Below are 26,651 nucleotides of genomic sequence, written 5' to 3'. Positions count from 1 at the left end.
ATGCTTTTTGTAGTACAAGTATAATATTGTTCTGGCTGCAAAAGAAGAAAGCAAGGGAATCATAGAGGATCAGGAGAAGAAAATTGAAGAACTGAAGGAAGCCTTGGAAGGAAGAGAAATAGCTGATAACATTGAGGTAAAAACACTAATATTGGTGTATTATGATTGTTTGTTCAGCCAGACCAATTGGATGTGGTTTTACTTAAAATGCTCGTGTAAAACTTTAACTCATTTTAGTTCAAACTATAGCCAGTTAAGCTGCTCTCAAAAGAATTTTTCATGAGATACCTGACAAATTCTGTTAAATTATCATGTTACTTGACATAAATATTTTATAAGCTACTTCATAAAAGCCTATGCTAAGAGCCTGGTTTAATTTTGTTAAGGCCACTAAGGAATCATCAGCTGAATTTAATGGCAGCTTTAGATGATGCAGCTGAGAAATTAAAATAGGTAGAAGAATATATTCTGTTTTATATTATCACTTCCCCCACTGCACTATATTCAGTAATAGCTTTTCTTTACTCATAATTTTAACTAAAAGCTCCACCTGCTGGCAACAGATCTAGGGCACAGTTTTGATTCAACTGTGATTTTGCTTTTTAATACTGTATCTTTCTTTAACTCTGCCTTTTCTATTACTGCTGTCACTATTACTTTGTTGAACATGTCCATCAGTCAAAAACACTAGCACCTCCTTACATGTAATTTCTAGAAGATCATCTGTGATTAGGTTTGCTAGTCCAATCATATAGCACCAATAAAGTCTTCTGGGGAGGTGTGTGTTTCTCAAAGCACATTAAACATAGTGGAAATCTGTTTAAAAATAAGCAGACTATGTTCATTAATAATCGTACCTAAAAGTGACGTTCTGAAACCCAAAGCTGAGTTGTCTGGCAAATGGATCACTTTGGGGTTTTTTGGTTTTTTTTTTTTTAACTGAAGTGCCAGTTCCTGTTTCTGTGTTATCCTTGGGTATATCTGACTCCTGATAAAATTAGAGTGTTTTTCCTTTACTTTTTACTTCAGTTACTGATTTCTTCATGCTTTCTTAACTGGACAAGAGGAACTAATCTGAGGTGGCATTTAAAGTACTAAACACAGTTTCTCCTTATGGGTTAACACACCTTGTTGTAGGTATGATGCCCCATCAGATAGGGTGGGAGTACAGATCCTAGAATAAATCCAGGGTATCTACAGAATATCAGTGCACTAAAAAAGCTGTAATCACTTCAGCATGAATTAAAATCTATAAATTTTTTTCTTATTTAGAGAACTCTTTTTAAGTACACATTAAAACAGTGGTTGATTCCAAAGATCTTCCACAAGAATCTTAAGCTGACTATGTGGTGGCAAAGCTCTCGTTTTTGTTCTGCAAACAAGACCAAGAATAAGAAAACATGCTAAAATAAGAACTTTATAGATGAATGCTTGGTATAATTCATGATGAGAAAGTAGAAGGAAAAGGGAGATGCTTGTAGCTGGTAGCAATCTTGGCATCAGTGACAAAACATCTTGAAACAACTGACTTAGAGCAATAACTTTAACGCTTCTTTCTTTACTCATCCAATGACTGGGAATAGAGGGACCTTCTGTGTGAAGAATTGCGTCATACCACTGATCAGCTGATAAGTCTGACAGAGGCCTCTAAGAAACATGATGCATTGCTCCAGTGTGCACAGGAAGACATAGCAAAGAAAGAAGCTGTAATCCAGGAACTCAGGGAGCAGGTAAAACAAAGACATTTTCACAGTTAGGTCGTTGAGAGGGAGCTGTGGTTAACTGTAGCTTCTGAAAAAGGTTTCACTTGTCATTTTAGAGCATCTTGTACATAGGATTCTTGGTGAAGAGCATTGCTCCTTCTTGTCAAAGCAAAGTAGTAAGAGTCTAGCTAAAAAACTTCTGAACAAAGATTAGGTAACTTTTAATGTTTTGGAAATGTTGTCTAGAGATCACAAAAATGTTTACTGTGATAGCAGAGTAAAATTATCAGTACCTTTAAGAACAGAGTAACCTGAGGTTATCAGCAGTGTAACTTAGGGGATTACTTTTTCCTCTGCTTAACACTTATCCACAAATGGTATCATTATGCAATAGAGATAGCTGTTTAGTCTGCAGACTGCAGAAGCTCCAAACTACCACATCATTTTTAGAGCTCAACAGTTACGTTAAACCTTTGTCCAAATTTTACCTCTAGTTGTCACAACTATCATAGTGCTAACTGGCATATTTGTGTTGGTGAAGACTCTGATAAGTTATTTTTTGAAAGAGGAGGGTTTTTGTCAAATTAGCATATTCTCTTGGGGAAACTGATCAAATCTATACCACTACAGTCTTTGTATCGAGTCATACTTTGACCATTGATGTTTGCCAGCCAAGTTCATAATAGGTTTTTTCTGTGTTAGCAAGCCCTTTGAAAGGTAGATTGTGTTAGCAAGGCAAGAAAATCAAATACTAACTAGAACAAAATTCAGATGAGCTACACAATAGTTAGATGTATAGATGCTTTCAATAATGCTTGTTGCATACAACTATTGAAAGTTTACAGTGATTGGCTAAATATAGAAGAGTTATGAAAGTGAAGTCTTTGTTAATTTAAAATAACTTGTGGTGTACTTAAGCTTGCTCAAAATAAAGAACTGAGTGCTGTTTTGTTTCCTATTTTGCGTGTATTATGAGCTACTTTAATTCTGTGTTTCTAATAGTTGGACAAAATGACAGAGGAACTGGAGAACAGGAAGAATGAATATGAACTGAAAATGAAGCAAATAGATTGCTTTGTGGACTCATCTTCAGTAACATTTCCTCAGGTATGGCATTTGTGAGAGAAACACTTCCACATAGTTTGTAATTATTGATTATGTCTGCCAGGAATTTATTAATACATGTCTCCAATGAGCATTAAAACATGTAACCAATACACAGGGGAAAGAGTCCTTTATTAACAGTTTGTGTGGTTTGGTTTTTTTGACTTTCCAGTGTCCAAAAACTCCTCCTAATTTTGATGTGAATTTGGCCAAGCTTTTGGAAACTCATGAGCAAGAAATAGCTGATCGAAGGGCCTCTGCAATAAATCTGGAGCACCTTGTACATGAACTGAATGAAGAACGAAGAGCAAAAAATGATGAAATTCTAAGGCTGAAGGTACTATGAGTTAATCTCTGCTGGCAATTTGTAAGGTTAAAATGAGACAGGCTGCAGAGTGCACTTCTTTTAATGAGCTCTGCTTAGCAGGATGTTCATTAAAGCAGAAAGGCAGTTTTTGGTTTTCCCTTTACCTAGGCTGGGAACAAGTGGTGACAACTTGCTTGAGATGTCTATAAATCTCATTTTCCCAAGGACTGTGCTGTTTTGTGTTCATGAATGTCAGATGGTAACATCATTTTTGTTGCTGAAACAGTTCTAATCTATTCTCAAAGTTTCTAATGCAACTGTAGATGGAGGGGTGATGCAGGTACTTGCGAGAGAACCAGCCTTTTTTTCTGATAAATAATTTTTGTCTTCTATTTTACTCAAAAACATGTTCAACTGGAAATGAAAACAAGAATTGCAATTTGGTCTTCAAATAAAATGTTTCAAATTTCACTTGCTTAGGAACAATTAAATGAGTTGGAGAACTTGCGTCTGGAAATGCAGATATTGGTGGAGAACAACAGGAGTTTACAGAGCATTGTAGAAGCTCAGAGACCAAGCAAGAACAGGTAAAGTAAAATAAAACATAAAAAATTTCTCTTAACTTGAAATAATTAAGATAAAATTTACATGTCTTATTTGAAATACAGTCTTACATTGCTTGTATATTTAGAGATTGACTCAAACTTTTCTATGAAAATTGTTTACTGGCTTGTAAACTTTATGGCCCTTAAATCACAAGTTCTTAAATGCAACAAAGTTTTATAAAGGGAAATAGAATGTAAAATCATTATATGCATAGTAGTTCCTGGGTATTATATACTGGCATGTCATTTGTGTAGTTGTGGATCCAGTAGATAAGGAATGTCCAAACAAATGCAACACATGTTTTAATATAGACATAAATGAACTTTTAAAGCCTCCAATATACAATTAGCCTTTGGTCTATTCAAACCACAACTCCTATCAACTAAAAGAAGCAGGGAGTTCTTAGTGCATATCCAAATTATATCCCAAAGTCCCAAGTCAGGAATCCAACAAGTGAGGAACATAAAAGTAATGCTTTTTTGTGGAATAATTTGGTCTAGAAAACCTACACAAACTGTGAGAAACAAAGCCACAGAACTAGTGTTCCATGGCAACATAACCATTGTTGTTTTCCTGTGATTTCCATTTCAATTCACAACACACTTTCAAGTGTCTGTTGAAAACTAAGCAGAAAGCCTTAGAAACAGAATCACTGTTCAGTAACCTTCCTGATCTGTTCACAAGATTTTAAGTTACTGAAAATAACTTTTTATTGTACTTGATGCAATTATAAAACTCCTAACCAATTAAGTTTTTCCCCTATGGCACACAACAAGGACGAAGTTGTTTTGAGTTATTTGAATTGTATGTGTTTTCTTACTTCCATCCAATGTCATGTTGATTAAAAACTAACAAAATAAAAATTAGTGAAGTCTTCTGAATAGAAGAATCTTTTATGTACTTAACTTGGCAAAACCACTGAGCAGTGATCTTCTAGGAAGTCCTTCTGCAGTCTCCATATGCATGAACATCGTGAACTAATAAATCATGTACCTCCATCCCAAAGCTGCTCTTGTGGTTTAACCCCAGCCAGCAGCCAAGCCCCACGTAGCCACTGGCTCACTCTCCCACCCGTGGGATCAGGGAGAGAATCAGGAGAGCAAAACCCAGAAAACTTGTGGGTTGAGATAAAGGCAGTTTAATCGGGAAAGCAAAAGTCATGCACACACACAAGCAAAGCAAAACAAGGGATTAATTCAGTGCTTCCCATGGGCAGGCAGGTGTTCGGCCATCTCCAAGAGAGCAGGGCCTCATCACACACATTGACTACTTGGGGAGACAAACACCATCACTCCAAACATCCCCCTATTCCTCCTTCTTTCCCCCACTTTGTTATACTCTGAGCATGGTGTCCCATGGTCTGGAATGTCCCTTTGGTCAGTTTGGGCCACCTGTCCTGGCGGTGTTTCCTCCCAACCTCCCACGCACCCCCAACTTCCCAGCCAGTGTGGCAGTATGGAAAGCAGAGAAGTCCTTGCCTTGGCTCTTTGTAAGTCCTGCTCAGTAACAACAAAAAGATCTCTACATTAACAACCCTGTGTTCAACACAAATCCAAAACACAGCCTCATAATGGCTGCTATGAAGATGATTAATTCTACCCCAGCCAAAACCAGCACAGCTGTCTAACAAATGGTTGCATATTTATTACATTTGTAATTGTTTCCATTAAAACATTCATTTCTCTATACTCTGATGAAAGAAAATGTGTATAGAAGTTTAAACCCTTCCATTGTTGTTTCATGATGTTCAGTATTTTGAGTATGATCACATGTGAAAACAACTGCACACATTTACTGGTTTAATCTGGATAACATATTTTTACAACTGGTTTCCTCTGTTTGTGAGAAACTTTTTTTCTCATTCTTTAATTTCCTAGCGATCAGAAACATCCTGATGTTCAGTACCTCAAGGAGAAAGAGGAGGAGATCGCTGAAGAGCGACTTGCCAAGGTATGTTATCCTTCTCATGTCAGTTGGTGTTGACCTGTTGTGAAGTATTAATGTGATTTTTTTTTTTTTTTTTTTTGTTGGTTTGATTTGATTTTTTTTGTTTTCATGGCAGCAAAACAAACACCAAATTCTAGTGAATTTTAACATGCACAGCCTGACACTTAGCTCTCGGTCTAACGCCAGTGAACTGGATGTCAGATTGCACAATTAGCAAAAACGGATTCAGATTGCTAAATCTGACTCATGCCAAGAGTTGGAAAGTAAATATTGCATCACTTGCTACTGTCAAGGCTCTGTCAAAGGGAAGTTAATGTCACAGCAGAGGTTGCCATGGATGTCCCAGACAGAAGAGCCCCTTGTTAAAGCTCTGCTGTGTGTGAGTGGGCAGAGAAACTCTGCTGTGGGTCAGCTGTGCTGGCATGAAATGGGAAATAAGTGCCTACAGCAGAGATGAACTTATAGTGAACATTAGAGATGTGAACTACTAGATAGTAGGATGATCTGGAATTAGATATGTAGCATCAATTAAGTGACAAATATTTTTAAACATATATGTTTATATTAAACATTAAGACTGCATCTAATGCTTTTGAACTTTTACAGAATAAAGCGGTGGAAGAAATGCTGAAAATCAAAGCAGAGTAAGTATGACTATTGTTTCTTGAACTGGAAACTAGTATTAAACTAATTAATGGCAAAAAAAGGTATATTTAAGCAATAGAAGTCCAAGATCTGACATGATAAAAGGCCTAATTTGGAAGTATTTACACTTCTGCATGATACCTTGAGTTCTTACTCCTTCTCATCAGTAGGTGGTAGTAGCACCTATTACTACATAGCATTATATCAAGACAATACTTTAATGGGTAGAACCATAGAAACTTAAATTGGACAGGATGTTTTTAGTTGTTTAGTTATTTATATGCAGAGAATTCTAATCACATTCCTTTTCAAATTAAATTGAAACTGATTTATTTCTTTATTAATATTGTAAATGTTTCATAATTTTTAAACATAATGTAATTATTTGCTTTTTATGGTTTTTGTTTAAATTTTTTGCAGTTCAGCTTGAAAAATGAAAAATTATTAGAGGATTTCTAAATTGTGTTTGCACTATTGGGCAAGTAGTCCTCAAAATTCAAGTGCTTTGTACCTTGGATGGATAATAGTGAAGAAAGAAAATACTGAATTAGTAGATAAAATTAGTTTGAAAATTTTGCTCCTGCTGTTCTTTTCTTAATCTGTATTGCTTCAGGATTCATAGTGACTGAATCTCCTAACATGTGAGTTATTTACATGTGATAGAATGCTTTCTATGTAAGTAACTTCTTTTAAGGAGGAAGATAGTTTTTATGCACACAGTCATTTAAAAAGTAATTTACATTAAATTTTCCAGAAACCCTCATCTGGAAATTAGGGATTATTTTGCTATTTGATGCATTGATTTTTCATTCCTCTCTGGTGTCTGAAACACACTGTACAACAGTGCTACAATGTCTCATACCAGCAAATACTGCACAAAGAGGGAGAAGATCCTTTTCTCATCAAGTAAATGTCTTGACAAAGGCAGCAAATGAATACTGTTTTCACAGAGCAGGTCTGAAACATCAGGCTTCAGTAAAACAAAACTGATGACAAAAATGTCATGTATACAATATTTGAATTGGTCTGCAAAATTACTCAAGTTCCTAAAAACAGTAGACAGGCTGCTACGTTTGATGGCATAGTTTAATATGCTGTGACCTTACCTGCTGAAAATGTTTTAATTCTATCCAAAGTGGCAGTCCTTCTGTTACCAGGCCAAACAGGCTCAGACCTTCTGAGCAATAAGGCTGTTGGGGGGGGAAAAGCCACAGACAAACAAGCAATTTGGGGGAAACTTGAAGAGCAGCTGAGTTTAGCTGGAAAATTTACATTCCTTAGGTGAATTAATTCAAAGTATTCTTGTAGGTGAAGCTTCTGTTTTCAATCATGAGTGGAGTTGTATATCCTGGATTGCAAACAGCACAGTTCCCAAAGAGAAGAGCAGCTTTAAAACACTGCCTCTAGTCGATAGTACCAAACATAAGAACTGTGAAGCAGAATGAAGTTCTTCCCTTCCCTTAGCACTAAATTCCAAGGAACATATCTCAAAAGAGTGCTTTTAAAGGAGCCTCCCTCCATGTCCAAGACTGACTTAGTAATTCAGTTATATGGCATTCATGTTGGTTTTAATGTTTTATGATTCTTTTACACTGGCAGATTAGAAGAGACCAAAAATATCCTCAGAATCCAAGAGAAGACCTGTCGTGAAATGACTCTGGAGATGGAACGAACAAGAACTTTGGAGCTCAAAGCATTTAATGAGAAAGAAGAAATTAGATCAAAACTGGAGGAAGCATATGAAGAAAGAGACAGAATTGAAAAGGTTACACATGTATAATTTTTTTTGTCATCTTCACAGTAGGATCTCATTTAGCAGAGGTACAGCTGTTTTGCAGCTTAGTTCTATTTGTGATGTTATTCTCTGCGCTAATGAAAGCCTGGGTTCAGAAATCAGTGTTGCAATTTGTAGTAGTACAAATCTAATGGTGCTCCTTTTTTTGCTCTTTAGAGGGATCTAACAGTATCTAAGGAGACATAAGACAAATATGTGTTTCCTGAATGAACCAACTGTTGCATCATATGTTACAAACTTAAATGTTAGTATGTTAATAGTTCTAAGAAGCTATTGCTTCTGAAAAGAGAAGGAGAGGCTACTGCTAAGAGGTACACAATGTATTTGTTATTACAGGAAATAGAATTGCTGAGGAAGCAAGTCGACTCACTTGCTGAGGAGAATGGGAAATTACTTGGTCATCAAAACCTAAACCAGAAGATTCAGTATCTTGTGAAACTGAAGAAAGATAATGCTAAACTCACTGAGGTAAGTTGCAGAGTAGATTACAGATGAAGTAATGGCCTGACACAGAAAAGAGCTAAGCTTTGAGAATGAAAATTAAAATTCCTGCTCCTCTGTTGGAGAGGAACAGAAATACCTGTGATTTTATGCAGCTGACTATGTCATGGCTGGTCTGTCTCCTCACAGGCCCCAGACAAGGATCTTCATTTTATTTCCTCAAGTATATAGTGTATAAAACACTTGAACAACTCTAGATACAGCTTTTGTAAAAATACAAAAAAAAAAAAGTGAGGGTAATTTCCTTAATATATGCATGTTTTTTTCTCTGTTTTACAGGAGACTGAAAAACTACGAGTTGAAAATGCTTTTTTGAAAGAATCAAAAAAATGTGACATTTGTAGACATTATGATCAGCTGTAATGACCCAAATAAAACTGCAGAGGCATATTTTTGAAGTCTACAGAATAAGCAAAAGCCAATTGTCAAACTTGACTTTTGCTGTGGTTCTGGAATAATCAAGTATTTTAGTTTGTAGATTTTTTTGCTGGTAATAACTCCAGGTGAAGATTGTTATTCCAGCTCTGTGGGCAGCTTTCAGTGACATTTTAACACCTTTTTGTAATTTTTCAATTTCAAAAACTGATTTTGTATAGGTGCTGGCAGATGCTTCCTTGAAACTTTTGTAACCTTGCCAAGGAAAAGCTTTCTCACTGGGAACACACCTGGATTTTTGTCTTCTTTTGTGCTCTTCTTCAGGTTCCTACCTCTTCTGAAATGCTACATTTTCCACCAGAGCCAAAATTGAAAAAGCACAATTTCTTTGTGATTATTTCTTTAGTTAAACTTAAACATAGGATGACTTTCCTGGGTTACTTAAAAATAATTTTCATATTGGACTATCTTCAATAAAGCATAAATGTGAATTTAGTAGCAGGCTTGTAAATAGTACTATAAATATATTTTTGGGTTCTGTTCTTTCTTTATTTGCAAATAAAATGTTTTTCAAACCTTTCTTCTGTTAGTATAGACTTAGAGTTCTGTATTAGCACTGTAGGAAATTCTAAGTATTTTGCAACCATTTTCTTATCAAAGAAGTGAAAAATGTTAGGAAAGATGATGTGAAAATATGCAGAACATTTTAGGAGTACAGCGTAAGTTCATGTAATCGCACTTAAGATTTATTGCAAATAACTGAAATGTTTATTAGTGGAACACCAAACGTTGATTTCTATAGCAATATCAAACTAGGTTTTCTGAGTACTTCAGATTTGTTCCTACTTGAGCTGTGATGTGACATATGGAAATAAAAAGCTGACCTTAAAACGGGGGAGGTGTTGGGGTATGAGTCGAGGTCAGAACTACCACGGATGAGGAGCACTCAGACCAAGAGGCATTTGTCAAGGGTCATTTTATTTGTGACTGCCATATTCTAGGTTCATAAATGTTCCTTTCTTGTCTGTTTCTGGACTATTTCCATGTAGGCAGAGGTTTCTGCCCTTTTTCTGTGTTGTATGCGGCTACAGCAGGAGCTGCGTTGTTCTCCTCCTCCCTCCTGTCCTGTTTGTTTCAATAAAGCTTTTTTGTACATAAGCGAACACGGCCCACGTGCCGTCCCTTCCATTCCCTCCCCTCCCACCGCGCCCCGGGTGCGGGCCCGCCGGTGCGCGGGGCGGCGCTGGCGCTGCGCGGGGCTGTGAGGGGCGGCCTGGGCCGTGCGGGCCATGCGGGCGAGGGCCGGGGCGGCGGCGGCGGCGGCGGCCGCGGGGGGCCTGGGGGCGGCGGCGGCCGCCGCGGCGAAGCTGGCGCTGGGCCCGGGCGGGGAGGCGGCCGGCGGCCCGGTAAGGAAGCAGCAGGCGGGGCTTGCTGGGCGCCCCGCAGCAGCAGGCGGTGCTCGGCGCCAGGGCTTATCGCGGCGGTGGGGGGGAAGGAGTGCGCTGATTCTTCCTCCGGCGCTTCCAGGCGCTGCCCTGGATTTGCAGGGAAAGGGGGGCGGTTTCGGAGAGCGGAGCCGTGACTCACCCCTGGGGGAGCCCAGCCTTGCCGGGCTGACTGATGCGCGGTGCCGACGTAAACAGCGGGGAGAGCGCAGCGAGGCTGCCGGGCGTGAGGAGAATGAGCGTGGTACGGGAATGCCCCGAACCAAGCCCAACTCTGGGAGCCCATTTGCGGTGCTTCTACGTCAGTGTTACTTTAAAAGCAGGATGTTAGTATGACTGAGCATCAAACGCTTGTCGTTAGCCCACTGTTTTGCTGATAGCAGCGCCCTTTTATTCTATCTCTGCTCGGCCGTGACCAGAGCAGAGAGGTGGAGCCCTTGATTTCCACTGTGCTGCTCACCTGATCCTTGGGTATTCGTTGGTGATGATCTTTATCTCGGCCGTGTTTCTCAGACTTCCGTGTGCTTGAGGTTACATGGAACTGCTGGCCCTTCACTTCAGAGGTAATGTCCTTACCTCCAGGAGTGACCTCAGGCACAGCCACGGCAGAGGTGAAGAGGGGCACGAGGTTGTGTGAGAGTGGGGAGAGGAGGAAGGCAGCATACGTATATCCTAAAAGTGCTTTGGGGAGATCCATTCACGTATATGTTGTTATTCACATGGGAAATGTACATTTGAATTTGAAATCCAAAAGGGAACCCACAAGGGAAACTAGATCTGAAACAAATCCAGCCTTGCACCAGGAAAAAAAAAAAAAAGAAAATTGACCTGTGTGATTATTAGAGTGGGTTAAAAAGGCAAAACCTCAATACCTGCTAATCCTGTTAATCCTTTCTGATATCTCAGAAATGGTGACATAAAGGAGAATTTTAAAAAAAATTAAATCCTGATACTCTTTCCCTTGCCCCAGAAAACCCCAAATTGTGCTCTGCACTGACCTAATGGCAGAGCATGGAATTACTCAAAATGTTGACAGCATCTTTTCTGAGTATTTTTCTGTGTTGACATTTATAAAAATATTGCCCGTTTGTTTAGGGGACTTTTTTGTTCTTTTTTTTTTTTTTTTTTTTTTTGAAGCGCTATGACAAAGTGTCATGTCATTGATGTGGAGTGTTGCCAGAAGGTTAAGGATGATGATCCTTCCCCTCTATTCAGCCCTAATGAGGCCAAACCTGGAGTTTTGGGTCCAGTTCTGAGCTCCCCACTGCAAAAAAGAGGTAGAGGTACTGGAGAGTCTAGCAAAGGTTCATAAAGATGATGAAGGGACCAGAGCATCTCATCTGTGAGGAGAGGCTGAGAGAGGTGGGACTGTTCCTCCTGGAAAAGAGAAGGTTCAGGGGGATCTTTTTGATGTGTAGAAATACCTGCAGGGAGGGCGCACAAAGAATGGAGCCAGGCTCTTTCCAGTGGTGCCCAGTAACAGGACCAGAGGCAATGGGCACACACTGAAGCACAGGCGGTTCCCTCTGAACATCCAGAAACACCTTTTCACTGTAAGAGTGACCAGGCACTGGCCTAGGTTGCCCGGGGATGTGGTGGAGTCTACATCCTTGGAGATAGTCAAATACTGTCTGGACATGGACCTGGGCAATCTGCTGGAGTGACAAGGTTGGACCAGATGAACACCAGAGGCCCCTTTCAAGCTCAACCATGCTGTGATTCTTACTGTTTCTTTTTTCTGGCCATATTGGTTTCTTTCAATTTTCAGGTCCATGCTAGGTGACAGTTATTAATTGAATTAATCAGCTTAGCTGTAAAACTAGCCAAATTTTATGTAAATGCCGTGATCTTCCTAATAGCTTAAATTGCACAGGACCTGTAGATGCCTAAGTGTTTCAGTGCACGCATGTGGCAAAGGCATTTCTGCAGAGCCGCCACGAGGGGACAGAGATTCAAGGGGTTTTGTGTTGGGAGGAAGAGCTACAGAAATCCCAAAATAAGTATAATAGCAGCCATCACTTGTGCAGCGTGGAACATGGCAGCAAAAAGTGTATTGACACTTCTAAGAGCTGATGATGCAGGGTAGCAGGATACTCCACGGCAGCACAGGGATGGACTTCCTGGCTAGAAGGATGCATTGTGGTGGCCCAGCCTGAGAGCGACCTGATCAGGAAGGGTCAGTGCACTTGAACAAAAGTTCTTTGCTTTTTCCGCTCCCCTGCCAGTCTTCATCTAAAATTACTTCTGCCACTTCAGGAGTGATTCTGGATTATCTGAAATGTACACTGAAATTAACCTTTGCTTAGAAAAGCAATCAGAACAGTAATCCTTGACTCACTGGGGTGGCTCAGCTGAGTCCTTAGCAGCGGAGGAATTTATCTCCCTCCTTCCTTGTGGAGAACACGTGGGGATGTTCCTATCTCTCTGTCTGCGTACCATTGCGATGACCACTCCACTGCCCTGGGCACAGAGGAACTTGACCTTTCTCTGATAAACCTTCCTAATGGGCATGTGCCACCTGCAGCTGATTTTCCTGGCTCTGCCTTAGGAGATCAGAAGAAGCCATGGGTTCAGAGTCACTTTTGAAGATGGCATAGTTGCTGTGATGGTGGGAGCCAGCTTTGCTTCACTACTGGTAGTCTCAGACTAGTTCAAGTCAGGCAAGACCTCTGCAGGTCTCTACTCCAACCTCTGCTTACACATGACCTTCTCCAGATAAGTTTTACATACTTAGAAGGCTGGACAGGCCATGACCTCTGTTCCAGTGCTTCATCACCTTTGCTGTTTCTCGTGACAGATCAAAATTTCACTTGTTCCAGACTTTACTTGTTACCTCTTGTCATATCCAAATGGACCTTGGAGAAGAGCCTGAGCTCCATCCTGCTACACCCTCAGGCTATTGGTTGAAGGCAGTAACAAGATCTCATTTTCTTAAGGGTTTTTTTTTTTACCTCAGCAGCATGGTCTCTTTCTGATCCAGAAATACACTGAATTTAGGTAAAACCCAGAGAATTGGGTTCCCCTCTCACCTCTACTCCCAGGTCTGCCTACTCACTAGAAGTGTGTGGATGTACATAACTGCCTGAGGAAAGTAAAACTGCCTGGTCATGCAGGCAGAGGGTGAAACTGGGAGGCAAACCCTATCCTGTGGGGAGCCATAACACAGCTGTTTTCTTCCTCAGAGGAGTGGTAGTAGCGGGACATGGTTGTCCCTCTTACCCATCCACACAGGGTTTACCAGGGCGTCAGTGGGAAAACAGAGTGCTTCACTGGTGGGAATCCTTCTGAATCTTTAATGTTGCCCTGATCAGTTGCAAAACTTGGAGACCTTTGCCACAAGTGGGGCAAAATGAGGACACACACCTGCACCATCCCTCACAGGAGTGGAATTAGCCTCGGAGAGCTTGTGCCAGCCATCAAGCATGGATTTGCTTTGCGTTATTTTCCTTTTAACTTTGTGCTTGCTGTATCACTTGCTTCAGAAAACTGTGAGCTCCCCCACTGCTTGCAATTAGTACTTTCTTCTTCTGAGTGGGAGCAGGACACAGTTGGTGGACCCTGTTGATTTGGGCAGCTGGCAGGAGGACACAGTGCAGCCATTCCCACAAGGCAGGTGCCACCTCTGAGCTGTGCTTGTTGGTGGCTTCACACCTGCATTTCTGTCTGCTTCAAGATGGATCCCACCATGGACTGAAAGGTGACAGGCTATGAAGCTGTGATTGCTACAGGCTTAGACAAAGCTTTGCTTTCACTTGTCACTGTTTGTGAGAGTTGTGATCTGCCTGCCTGTGATCTCCCTTGGTGTCTTCACATCAACTACATGGTACCCAGGGGCTGGGGAGATGGCCTCATCTGCTTAAACTAGGAAGGGATGGGGGACACTGTGAATAGTAAAAGCTTTTTAGGTGCAACTGTGCCTTTTTTCAGACTGAGGCTGTTACACATCTGGTCAGGTTGTCTAAGAAGGGAGATCTTTCTTGAGGCCCTTGAATTCAGAGGTGATTTTGTTGCTGCTAAATGCTAGAGCAGAGACCTCTCAGTAAATCTACTCTCCAGTGAGTGTGTAAAACAAGGCATGAAGCCAGTCAGCTTTTCCTTTCTGCCCAGAGATCCTGCTCTGCTCTCCCTGCAGCAGTAAGGCAGGCCAGGTCCTGGGAGCTCGTAAGGACCAGTGCTTTGGGACCACCCATGTCTTGGCTCAGATTCACAACAGTTGGGTTCTGGAGCACACTCAGTGCCAGCATGTGCATCTCTGGTGTTTGTCAGACTGAATTTGACCCTTTTCCATACATCAAGTGATAAGTGAAGGGCATTTATGGGCGTTGCATGTGGCACCACATTGTGAGCTGGAGAGCTTTCTGGAGATTGGCTTCTGGCATGGCAGCTGCTGCATATTATCACAGGACTTCTCAGCTTATAGTATGAGGCTGGGCTTGCAGCAGGACATGGCAGGCTCACAGTCTATCCAGGGCTGTTCCCTCGTTTCCATTTCCTTCTGTGATCTAATATATTCATCTTCATGTAATACTAGCTGTAATTCAGTTTTAAAAGCTCACACCATTGGGTTTGGCTCCAAAGTGGACATGAATTATTGAGGTTGAATGAGTGGAGGGTGAAAATACACAGTTTTCCATTTTGTCCTGCAGCTGCCAGTGCTGCTTCACCTCAGCTGTGTTGGCCTGGTGTTTGTGTGCAACGCAGTGATGTGGACAGTCTTCACAAAAGCCTTACGACTCTCCTCCTCCTCGGCTGCTACCTCTGTGACAACAACAGCCTCCAACTTCATCTCTTCGGTGAGTAGACCCCTTCCCCAGGCACTGAAGCCTGAGGAGCACAGCAAGGTGGGAATGCCCATGCTGGTTGTAGCTCATCTCCCAGTGCAACCAGCATTGCTGGCCACAAAGGGAGAGTTACAGGAAATTGTGAAACGATAGTGTCAGGCCTCAGGTGCTCTGATAGTTGTTCACGGCACAGGTGGTGGAACTTTCCTGGGTGGTACAGGAGGAAGGGTGCTGCTGCCCAACATGATGCCTTGCAGCAGCAACACAGTTTACTGAACTTTTCTAATTACCAGTGGGAGCTGGAGCTGGGAGCTTTGCTTCATTTTGCTTTTCCTTTGCAGCACCTCACTTGTGCCAAGCCAGTCACCCTAGCTGGGTATGAAGATGCATCACCTCTAGTGATAGCAAGAGCATCTTTGACCCGCAGGTTTTTTCTGCTTGCTTCTCACTCTTGGCAGCTGTCCACCTTGCTTCTGTGCTCCTGCTGGCAGACAGCTCATGGTGGTGTCCAATAATCAAGTGTAGTTACCCAGTGGGAGATTTGGCTCCTTAGAAGTGCCGGGAAGGCAGAAAAGCACATGTGCACCTGCCACACCCTGCTTTTGGGGACCACAATACGGCTGTGCTTCCAGGCTGCTGGTGGAGTTGGTCATCTCCAGCATCACCTTCAGCATTCCTGTTGGTCATCCAAGTAGGAGTTTCCTCAACCAAGTTTTTTCCAGGGCTGTCTCTCCCAGAAGTCCTCACAGCTCTGGCAACACAAGAGGCCTTGGGGAAGCTCGGCCCAGCAAAGCTTTTCTGTCTCTCTTTTCCTTCAGGCTATCCTAGGAAAATTGCTCTTTGGGGAGACGTGGACGCCTCTGTGGTGGGTCGGCCTCGCCGTGACGGTCTGCGGGCTCATGCTGCTGCACACAGCTGCACCCCAGCTGGTGCAGGTCCCAGCAGAGAAGAAGGAATGATAGCTGCTGGAGGCGCCACGGTGCCATGCTGCCCCTCTCCAGCCTGTCTCATGATGCCATCCCCAGTCCCCACCAGGCTCTGAACACGTCGGCCACGGAGGTGCTAACACCTGCTCACTGCTGATCTGCTGACTTGCAAAATCACGTTGGTCACATCTTTCCTAGTGGTGGTGTGGTGGCAGTGACAGCCTCGGAGGGAGCTGGTCAACTCTGAGTCAGTATTGTGAAAATCAGGGGCAGAGGCTTATCAGCCGCTCCTCCTCTTCACACCCTGTGGCTGTGGAGCTTTCCCGGTTTGGGGAATGCTGAAAGTAAACATGGTGGCTGTGGAAGGTGCTTGTGCATCAGTATTTTTCCATAAAAGGACCTATCCCAAAATAGAAAAGCAATCAGAATTAGATGCTGAGGGCAGCTGATATTTCTGCTCTGCTGTTTCTGACTTTCTGTCTTGAAATGGCTCTATGCCTGCTGCTACCTGTAAGGCTATGGAGCCTTTCATTAATTTTTTCAGCTTCCTCTGTCAGTCACATACGCCTTTTAACTTGCCATTTGTATCTGACATCTTTAATTTTCACTTACCCATTCCTGACATGTTACTCACTGTATGGTTGCTGCTCTTTCCTTTAAACCCTTACCCAGAATAGGATTTTATCACCATTCCTGCTTTGTGTAGGTCAAACTGTATTTTCAGGACAATACAACAGGCAGCATGTGAACAGTCAGCTGTTCACTAAGAGTGTCCATCTTCAACATGTCCCCCATGCCCACTCAAGTTGACAATTGCTTTAATGTTTGGTAAAATGGAGTTTCTCAAGCCATGTTTTTTCTACACCTCTGGGTGATGCTTATTCCCATTCATGTTACACAATCAACCAGATCACTGGTATCCAGGTATCTGGTAAATTTTGCCTCAGTGATTACTCCCTGTTCAGGTGTCAATTTGGTGAATGTGTCACAAATCATCATTTGTAAGGTATCGGCTTCATTCCCCTGCCCACATCTTTTTTTTCTCGGAAATTCTTCAACTGGAATCCTAATTAAGAAATACAATGATGCCTATAAACATATGCATCATGCTAGTGATATCACTTGTTTGCTCCTGGGCTTGCCAGGTTGTCTCTGTCATCTTGTAATGACAGAAGGTGAGTCATGGTTGTGGCATGTGCAGAAAACCTAAGGACATATGTCTGTGAGTGTCTGTATTGGAACCTGCCAGGTCTGTCATGACTGGCAGATCTGCGCTGTGTCAAGTGTGAAATAGACTTGTGGATGGAAATGCCCCTGGAGTTGTGCTCATGCCATTTTCTTCTTTGAATCAGAAAGAAGAAGAGTCATTGTCCCCCAGAAGAGGCCAAGAGCTGTTTGCTCCATTCCCTGCCATTCTAGCTCACCACATCTGGCAGCCATGTCCCAAGAGGGGCAAAGCCTTTGCCTCTCCCCTCAGTGTGCTCTCAAGTCTTCCCCTCAAAGAGGGGAGCTGCATATGTGGTGGAGGAGAGGGCAGAGTGCTCTGAGTGTCTTTCCTCCCTGCCACCATGGGTTTTTGCACCTGGGGAGCTCTCTGGGTGGCAGCAGTGGTAGAGTGGGACACATCCAGTTGCCTGGGATGCTGGGACCTGATACAGGGACCCAGCATCCCTCATAGGTCTGCAGACATGACAGCCAGGAACTATGCATTTCTAAGTACATCAGGTCTCCTTAGATCTTCATACATGATGGGAAATTAATGAAGCCTGATTTATTTGCCCTTGTTATTAACCCTCAGCCAGCTGTAAGCCATGGCTGCCTTCATGCAAACAGCAGTAGAAGGACCAGGTTCTCTGGTTAATTTGGCTGTTGCCCATCTCCTAATAAACCATTTGGAAAGCTTTTTAACCTGGAGTGTCTCAAAACTGACATTTCTTTATTACCATCGTTGTAGGTCAGGGTTTAGGGTGTGTTAGTTCATGTGTAGAAGGTGTGAGCAGCACTTTACTTGGTGATGCTCACTTTAAGGCGGATGAATATAATTTATTTTATTACATTTATGACAGGGCTGTAAATTCTGTCATAAATGCTTGAAGGTGGGAATGGAAGCAAGTTTTCCTCCAATTCCCATGGGAAGAAAATATTGCCAAGCAGGACTCATTTTACAGCAGAATTCCGCTCCCCTTGTGTACACAGGGTTTGGCCCATGTCTGCCAGTGGGGCCAGGGCTGCAAGAAAGGCTGCAATCACTGCATGGCAAAGCAGTGCACCTCTGGTAAACAGTTCCTGTGTGATCATCAAAATGTGGCTGAAGGTAATAAAAAAAAAGGATGCTAGCATTTCCAAAATAAAAGTGTTCAAAGCTCAATGGCTGAAACTCTTTTTTTACAGATATTTTAGACACCACGCACGCACACAAAAAGCAATGTGAGACTAACAAATGAGCAGTGCTTGACAAGTCAGTGGTTCAGATGTGGTGGACCTTGTAAGGTTGCTGAAGATCATGACCAACTCCAAGACCTTAGTTTACCAGGGCAGAAGGTGGTTTACCATTATGTGGGAACTACAGCAGTGTGCTTGCATGGAGTTTTTGCTCAGTTGAGGCGAGGTGTTACTAGAGAAGAGTCTTGGGCACATGTTTCCACTCAGATTCCAGCAAAATACACTTCTGTGTGCACAACTCACAAAAGCACAGTTCTGTATCCACAGCACTGGTGGATAGGGGCAAAGCCATGGACATTGTCTACCTGGGCTTGTGCAAAGCATTAGACATTGTTCTGCACGACATCCTTGTCTTTAAATTGGAGAGACATGGATTTGATCCCAGGCACACCTACAAGTTGAGCAGAGATGTGATTGTCAGCAGCCCTGTGGAAGAAGGGCTTATGGGTGGTGGCTGGCCAGAAACTCAACATGAGCCAGCACTGTGGCTGCCAGCCCAGAAAGCCAAACAAATCCTGGGCTGCATCAGAAGGAGCGTGGCCAACAGGTGGAGGGAGGTGATTCGGTCCCTCTGCTCTTGCGAGACCCCACCTGTGGTGCTGCATCCAGCTCTGGAAGAACATCCAGCACAGGAAGAACATGCAACTGTTGGAGCAAGTCCAGGAGGTCACAAAATTGATACGGCGACTTGAGCACCTCCCCTATGAAGACGGGCTGAGAAAGCTGGGGCTGTTCAGCCTGGAGAAGGTTGTGTGGAGACCTCATACCAACCTTCCAATATCTGAAGGGGGCCTACAGGGGAACCAGAGGACTCTTCATCAGGAACTGCAGCGATAGGACAAGGAATAATGGGTACAAACTGTAAGAAGGGAAATTCAGGTTAGATAGACGGAAAGAAATCTTTACTGGAACAGGTTGCTCAGAGAAGCTGTGGATGCCCCATCCCTGGTACTATTCAAGGCCAGGTTGGATGGAGCTCTCAGCAACCTGGTCTAGTGGAAGGTGTCCCTGCTCCTGGCAGGGGTTTTGGAACTAGATGATCTTTAAGGTCCCTTTCAACACAAACTATTCCATGATTCTCTCACCTCCCAAGTGCTGGCTGTAACGAGTCTTTCCTGCACCTACCTCTCATTCTCAAACACAACACTTAGATTTTCAGCATCTTGTTCATCATCAAGCGTGGCCATACCATGTTATACTTTTAAAGAGTAGAAGAAGCAGGTGCATGGTTAACAGGAAGGCTGAAAATGACACTCGGGAATATTCAAATAAGTACACTTGTATTAATGGTGGGAAGCATTAGAAAAATCTGTTGTATAAACAAGGTCCAGGAGTATTGTATTCTAAGGTAAACAGTGTCTCATATACCTTTACAAGGAACAAAGCCAGATGAAATTATAGTTTCAGTTGAACCTTAAACCATAATTTGACTGATTAGATAAGGAAATATACATAAAAACTTCTAAATGTCCCTGTTGTCATTGACAAGGAGCCTCTGAAACTTGGAAAGTTTGTACAGTGTCTCAGTCACAGCTTATATTGAAATCACTTGAAGGATGGTATGTTTGCCCAGGTGATAAGTATTTGAAGTAGATGTGATAAATAAGTTTGGTAGATTGTTCTGCTGAGTTTGGTATTTTTAAAATTTTCAAGGAATTTGATTCAGTGCCCTCTGTTGACCCTTCAGAGACCTTAAATGATCACATTGCAAGAGTGTCCCATACGCACACATAATTACAGGATCTTGCAAGCAGTGGGGTGTTTTCAAAGAAGGAAGTCCTGTGAGGCAACATGCCAGAAGAGTGGCTCTGACCTTGTCTGGTACAAAAAACCCATGAAATTAGGGATAAATGGGTACTAATCCTGACATGCTCAGAGTTCCAGGTGCTCTGCTTGCCTTCTGCAAAGAGCAGCTGCAAACCTTCATTTTGGGGATCTGAGAGGTGCAAAGGGAAGTCACACAAGATGGGCACTTATCCTTAGCAAGCACTGTGGTGCCTGCAGCTCACTTGGTCTTGGAGAAAAATCTGGGGTGAGCTCAGGTCAGTGGTAAAAGCTTTCCCAGGAGAACCAGGGCTTTGCCCCTAAAATTCAAGGGTGTGGAGTGTTGTACAAGGTGACTTTCTAATGGAAAGGATCGAAGAAGACAATATTCCTGAAAATGTTGTTCTTCCTTAGGAAGGAACAAAGTACTTTAGACTGTAAGACCACACATTCTAGCTTTAGGCAGATGGTTGTTGGGCTGGGTGTTTCAGTGTCCTTTCTAAGGCAAGTCTCTTTCTAGATACCTTAACACCAAAAAAAAAGGTCAGCAACTTGCTTGTAAAATCTGAAATGGGGTCCTGGGCCATGGGCAGGGAGGAGGGGAAAGCCCTGTGGGTTGGGCAGGGGCAGCCAGTCCCAGTGGTGCTCTCAGAGTCCTGACACTGTCAATGGTTCTATCTGGAGTGTATTTTCCAGTGCTGGAGCCCCAAGTTCAAGAGGAGTGTAGGAAACTGGTCTGGCTCAAGGATTCCAAGATGGCAGGGGCCTAGGAAGAGAGGCTGAGGGATGTGGGCTGGTTAGAGACAAGGAAGGCTCAGGCTGACCCAGTCAGCCTTGGAAAAGAGTTACAGAGGCAACGTAGAAATGGCCAGTACTAAACAAGGCAACAGGCACAGGTTCTGTCTTAGGGCTTTCAAGCTGGCCATCAGGGGAAAAAATGTCATTAGGAGGTTAGTTGCCAGTACAGGCAGCAGAGTCTCTGCCCATGGAGGTTTTCAAGACTCAGCTAGACAAAGCCTCAAGTGACTCAATCTAGCGTTGGTGACCATCCCATCTGGGCAGACAGTTGGATTTCCTGTGACCTAGGGGCCAATTTAATGACCAATGCCATCTATAATTGGAAACTGGTTTGACCTTCTGCCTCCATGTTTAGCAGTTCCCATTAAATCCTTCTGTGTCAGAGAAAGAAGGTTCCTCCTTGAGGCACCATGCAGACCTAGGCTGCCAGAGGCTTGTACTCTAACCACAGAAACCATAATGGACACTTGCATGTGCATTTATAGCCTGAAAACAAATTTATCAAAGGAGAAGGACTCGACCATTGTGAAGTGCTTTGTGAATTTGAGCCTTTGCTGGTTGAGAGGACAGCCAGGTGGGTGCAATGTTAGCAATGGCTCCCAGGGCTGGGCAGTGCTGACCAGCTGCAGCACCCCAACGTGGCGTGCCCAGAGGGATAAGCCTGGATCTTGTGGTACTCCATCCTGTGGCTGTCTGCAGCACCACAGTGACCCATGGCCAGTAGCACCACTTGGCATACACAGGAGGGTGTTTGCCTCGGAGCAGCCAACCAGCCATGCCATTCACTCTCCAAGGAAAAGTTTTGGTTTCTGACTGTTTAAAAACGGTATTAGTTGTTTCAATTTTTCCTTGAGGTTTAAGGAGGGGTGTCTGTGAGTGGCTGTATAAATTGCCAAGACTTCCTAAGCAGCTCCCTTCATGCCCTTGAAGTCCTGAGGGATTGCTGGTGCTGGGTTAAAGCTTGGGGAGCTCCTGGGTGGGGCCTCCCACTCCCATTTTGCTGGGGTGAGATGATGCACACCTTGCTTAGCCCTGCACAGGTTTTGTATGACACATAGGCTCCACTGCACCCTGAGGGCATAAATCCATGACACTGGAAATAAGTGAGAGGGAAGGGCTGCAAAGAGTGGTAGGGGGTGGGGCGCGGTAGATGGTGCTACCACTTTTTGTACAAGCTCAGTCTCGCTTGGCTCAGAGGTCACTACGAGCCATGGTTTCATCCTGCCTGTGAGAGCTGGGGCTAGGGCTTGGCCATGTGAGCAGTTCAGGTCCTCCCTTGGCACAAGCAGAGCATCTCTGGTTTTGCAGCAAGAGGTGAGAGTTGGACAGCTCTGCTTGGCACTGTGACCTGCAGTGTGCAATGTCTGAACAGCAGCCGCAGCTTCGATCCAAATTGCTTTCAGTAAGTGAAGGCAACACTTAGGGAGAAATGAGCAGTGCCCCAGGGACGGATGAGGCATTATAAATATCACATTTTCTGCTGCCAGTCGACTGTTTCCTCACCCAGATAGGAGGTATTTTAAGTGATTTGTTCCCTTCAGGACACGCCAAAGTTAGGCAATCACAAGCATGATTCTGCCAGGAACCAGTGTTGCATGAAAGTGCTTCCTAGAAAACCCTGGTGGGCATGGAGCGAGAGCATCGAGAGCTGCTGTGAAGGACAACAGCCTGAATGCTGTGACAAGGGGTGGGTGGGAGTATGTTGGCTTGGTTGCTTTTCAGGGCAAATAGCCCCAGATCCCTGGGCTCAGTCAGTCCCACCATACCTGGAGACTGCCACTTGACAGATATATTCAGGGGTGGGACAAAACCTTTGTATCTGCTGTGCTTTTGGTCTGCTCTGGTGCAGCACAGGAGCCTCCCTGGAAACCTTGTTCTAGGAAGTTTCTCCCTTCCCACCACGTGACAATTTCAGTTGCAGTGCTGGCTGGCGGGAATGCGGCATGGCACAATGGGACCTGTAGTCTGTAGACCGTGTACATCTCGATCTATAGAGACACACACACCCAGCCACACAGACAGGTAGGAGAAGCTGCTACACCTCCCCTGCCCAGAGAAATCTTACTCGAAGACACTGGCATGCAAGTTTCTACTTTCTCACTTAGACATTTGCAACCAAACACATATCCTGTAGGTGGGAAGGTATTCTTTCAGTATTTTCCTTGTTCGCTGAAGCTGTTTTTAATACATGGATGAACTATTTTATCCCTGATTCAATATTTGCACTGTTGATTTCCTTGCCCCTACCATTTATTTTTTGCAGCCCTCTTTTGCTTTATTTTTCCTCGTACCTTTTCATATTGTTTGCTTTAGGTGTAGGCTGTGGGTATGTGTTCACAGTGCAATCAGTCAGTGTGGTCATACATGCAAGCAAGTTCATGGGTCAGTGGCAGTAGGGTGGATACAGCCCTGGAATAACTACACCCACCGTGTTGGATCCTTTCCAAACACACACTGTAGGTTTTGGGATGGCATGGTGAGGGGGGTCCTTCTCCCCATTTCAAGTCTCTTGATGGAGTGGACAAAGGTGTGAGGATGGAGCTAGCAGGCTGGTGCCATTCAGAGTGGAAAAGAGACCATGGTGGTTTGTAATAGGGGCCGAGAAGACCCTGAGTTGCATGGAGAAAGTAAGCTGAAATAATGGAGAAAGTAACATGTCAATTGTCTCCTCTGCCACAAGGATGGGGGGGCCACAAGGGAAGCCAGTAAGCATCAAAGCCAGAGGAGCTTCCTCTTCTTGTAGTGTGTCATTTGGCTGAGGAACTCCTGCCTGCAGGAAACAGCAGAGGCTAGCTGGCTCATCAGGTTCAAAAAGTGGGCAATTATTTTTAAAATCTACTGTCTGGAAAAGTTGACATGATGGAGATCTTTCTTTGTAATTTATTGCACAAAATTCTCAAGTATTTTGCTGAGAAGCAGAAGTGCCTCATGCTAAGTTATTTTAGACTAATACGTAATGGCTCAGCACTGGAGCTGAGTTTCCAGTGCAGCAGTTGTACTAGAACTGAGGGTCAAGAAGTCATAGTACTGAAATTCCAAGTTCAACCGTCACACATTGTTGGTCCATATATCTAGACTGATACTGCAATTTTTCCTTTTGCACTCCAGCCAGGAAAGGGATATTAAAAAATACTTTAACATCGTATCATTTTGGCTTGCTCTTAAAGCAGCTTTCTGTTTTTTAATGGCCTAAAACCTCCATTTCCTGTGATGCCCACAGAACTTCTCTTTCAGGGCACGGAGAGTGCTACACAAGAGTGTTTTGCCTGAGTAGCCGTAAGTCTATGCTTGATATATATGTAGGTATGGTGGCTGTTTGGTCTCTGTCTTCTTCAGGAGCAGAGCCCTTGGGTGGCACTGGGTTGGGCACAGGTTGATACAGTTTTCATTCCTTCTGTAAGGAAATGCCCAAAGCCACTCACCTATATCCCTAACTTAGGTCCAAAAATCCTCTTTCAATATTCAGTGAGAAGGAAGGAGTTGGACTTCAAAGACCCTAGTGGGTCCCTTACAACTCAGGATATTCTATGATTTCATGATTCTATGAAACAGTGGAATTTCCGTAATAATTATGCTGGTATCAATCACTTCTCTGGTATTTGCCTGTGAGAAACTCATTACCAGGTATCTGGGGCCAGATGACTGAAATCAGTTAAGATCTGGGCTTGGCCATCTTGCATCAACCCCTGACATCCAAATGCCTGCCACAAGTTGGCTCATGTTGGATAGAAGAGAATCTGCCTGCTGGATACATGGGATGCCCTGTGGGCACAGGCCACTGTCATGGTCCGTTTTCGGTGTACATGAGTGAGAAATGATCAAATCAATGCTCCTTTCAGAGTAACAGCAACACTGGCATGTCAGGATCATTGTGTGACTATGATGTGTCTTGATACCAGGACATTCCTAAAGACTGAGGTACAGCTTAATGAAAATGTGAGAACAGGACCAACATAGCGCCTCAAATCCAGCTCAAAAGAGATGGACCAGATCCTCTGCAGTTCTCCATCTGTGATTTTTTTTGTCTTTGACACCCCCAAGATTTCTTACTACTTATCATTTCCTAGGCTGTGATTCAGGAAGGACTCAACATGTACTAGGTGGTACACATGGGAGCAGTCGTGCTGTGGTCAGTGGAGGACATCTCCTTGCCATGGTGCCCCTCAGGACCCAGACAGGGACTGTGTCCCTGTGTACTGCGCCGGATGCGCTGCTTACCCTCTGACACCTCAGAGCAACTCCATGGGAAGGCTGAGAGGATGAGTTCACCTTTCCAGAGTGCCCAAAAGGAAACCTGTACTGCTTTTGATCTGTTATTTATTTTGAGTATTACTCTGACTGGACATGGAAAAACACCCCGACAAAATAAAAGGATCTTGAAGCCTCAGGTGTTTATAAAAAATGTAGCTCAGTAAATTGCTGTTACAAAAGGCAACTTCTCATGGGGTTACAAATGAATGAAAATGTAAAGCTAAGGATTTGTCTTTCCTACTTGGCATCAATAACTGTGGTCATGCTCTGGAAGCTTGACTTGTTTTGTCAGTTTAGATACACAAAATAAACAAAACCTGAGACAAAGGGCAAGCTTGTAAATAGGGGAGCAGCCACTGGGGAATTTTATTTTATTTGTTTGCATTTTATTACCTTCTTATGCCAGCTAATAAGGTGACCTTGCAACAGACAGATGCAGATAAGGCTGACCACATCTGTTGTCTTATTTTGCAAGTTGGGAAGTAAGTTGCTGAAATTATTGGGAATAGGGAGATTGCCTGCAAAAAAAAAAAATTCCCGGTACTCTTAATTAAAAGAATACAGTTTTATGAGACAGATTGAAGTGATTTACTGTTGTAACTGTTTGGGGGGAAAAAAAAGAAATTAAAATGGACTGGTATTTTTCATTGCTTCACCAAGAAGAAAAAAGCCGTGGTGAACCATAGCCGAACCATAGCCAGCCACTCTGACCAGCAAAGACAGAAGGAGGTTTGCCTGTAAAAAGACAGAGATCACCTGCCTTGCAACATGAAAGAATTTGAAACCACATCTTTTAAAAACACTCCTGTAGTTTAAGCCAAAATTCCTCTTCTCGGACCTTGCCAACAACTCTTGGAGAGTATTAGAGTTCAATGGCTTTTCCTGGCACAGCAACTCGTATGAGCCAGGGGTGGAAGGTTGTGTTGGGAGCGTGGTACCATGTGCCAAGTTCATTTCTGTTGAATTGAGATACTACCAGTGTGTAGAGAAAGATAATGGGAACGGGCTAGACCAGCAGCTGCACAAAGCAAAAGGAGAACTGAAGCCATGCCCCAATGGCCAAAACCCACCCCCCAAAAAGGTCAACCACCTTCGAAGATGGAGTAGGTTCATGGCAGGGCAGAACCCGTATCCATGTAACTTTTACAATCATTTCTCAGACTCAGGTTTAAGGTGAGGGTCAGAACACGCACACTGTTGAAATCAAGGTTTTGCAAACCCCAAAGGACTGCAAGTATGACTGTTTCCTGGTGAATACATG

The 26,651-nt window shown here is 43.4% G+C and overlaps 2 protein-coding genes across 2 annotated transcripts in view; both read left to right on the top strand.

Moving 5' to 3' along the window:
• The window catches only part of KIF15 (kinesin family member 15), a 35,809-nt gene extending 25,668 nt beyond the window's left edge, over positions 1–10,141 (top strand). The window contains 10 exon segments of the mRNA XM_032105813.1: positions 14–136; positions 1,584–1,730; positions 2,706–2,810; positions 2,980–3,144; positions 3,595–3,701; positions 5,598–5,670; positions 6,274–6,311; positions 7,912–8,077; positions 8,444–8,575; positions 8,888–10,141. Of these exon segments, the coding sequence (XP_031961704.1) occupies positions 14–136; positions 1,584–1,730; positions 2,706–2,810; positions 2,980–3,144; positions 3,595–3,701; positions 5,598–5,670; positions 6,274–6,311; positions 7,912–8,077; positions 8,444–8,575; positions 8,888–8,971 (1,140 nt within the window). The 3' untranslated portion in view covers positions 8,972–10,141.
• A 131-nt stretch (positions 10,142–10,272) lies between these two features.
• Positions 10,273–18,503, top strand: TMEM42 (transmembrane protein 42). The gene is made up of 3 exons (XM_032105827.1): positions 10,273–10,389; positions 15,075–15,221; positions 16,028–18,503. The coding sequence occupies exons 1-3, from the start codon at positions 10,273–10,275 to the stop codon at positions 16,166–16,168; spliced, it is 405 nt and encodes a 134-aa protein (XP_031961718.1). The 3' UTR covers positions 16,169–18,503.
• The last annotated feature ends 8,148 nt before the right edge of the window (positions 18,504–26,651 follow it).

This window comes from Corvus moneduloides, chromosome 1 (assembly GCF_009650955.1).
Source record: "Corvus moneduloides isolate bCorMon1 chromosome 1, bCorMon1.pri, whole genome shotgun sequence".
NCBI classification, from domain to species: domain Eukaryota; kingdom Metazoa; phylum Chordata; class Aves; order Passeriformes; family Corvidae; genus Corvus; species Corvus moneduloides.
The sequence above is the reverse complement of the archived record's forward strand: the minus strand, read 5'-3'. Positions and strand labels throughout refer to the sequence as shown.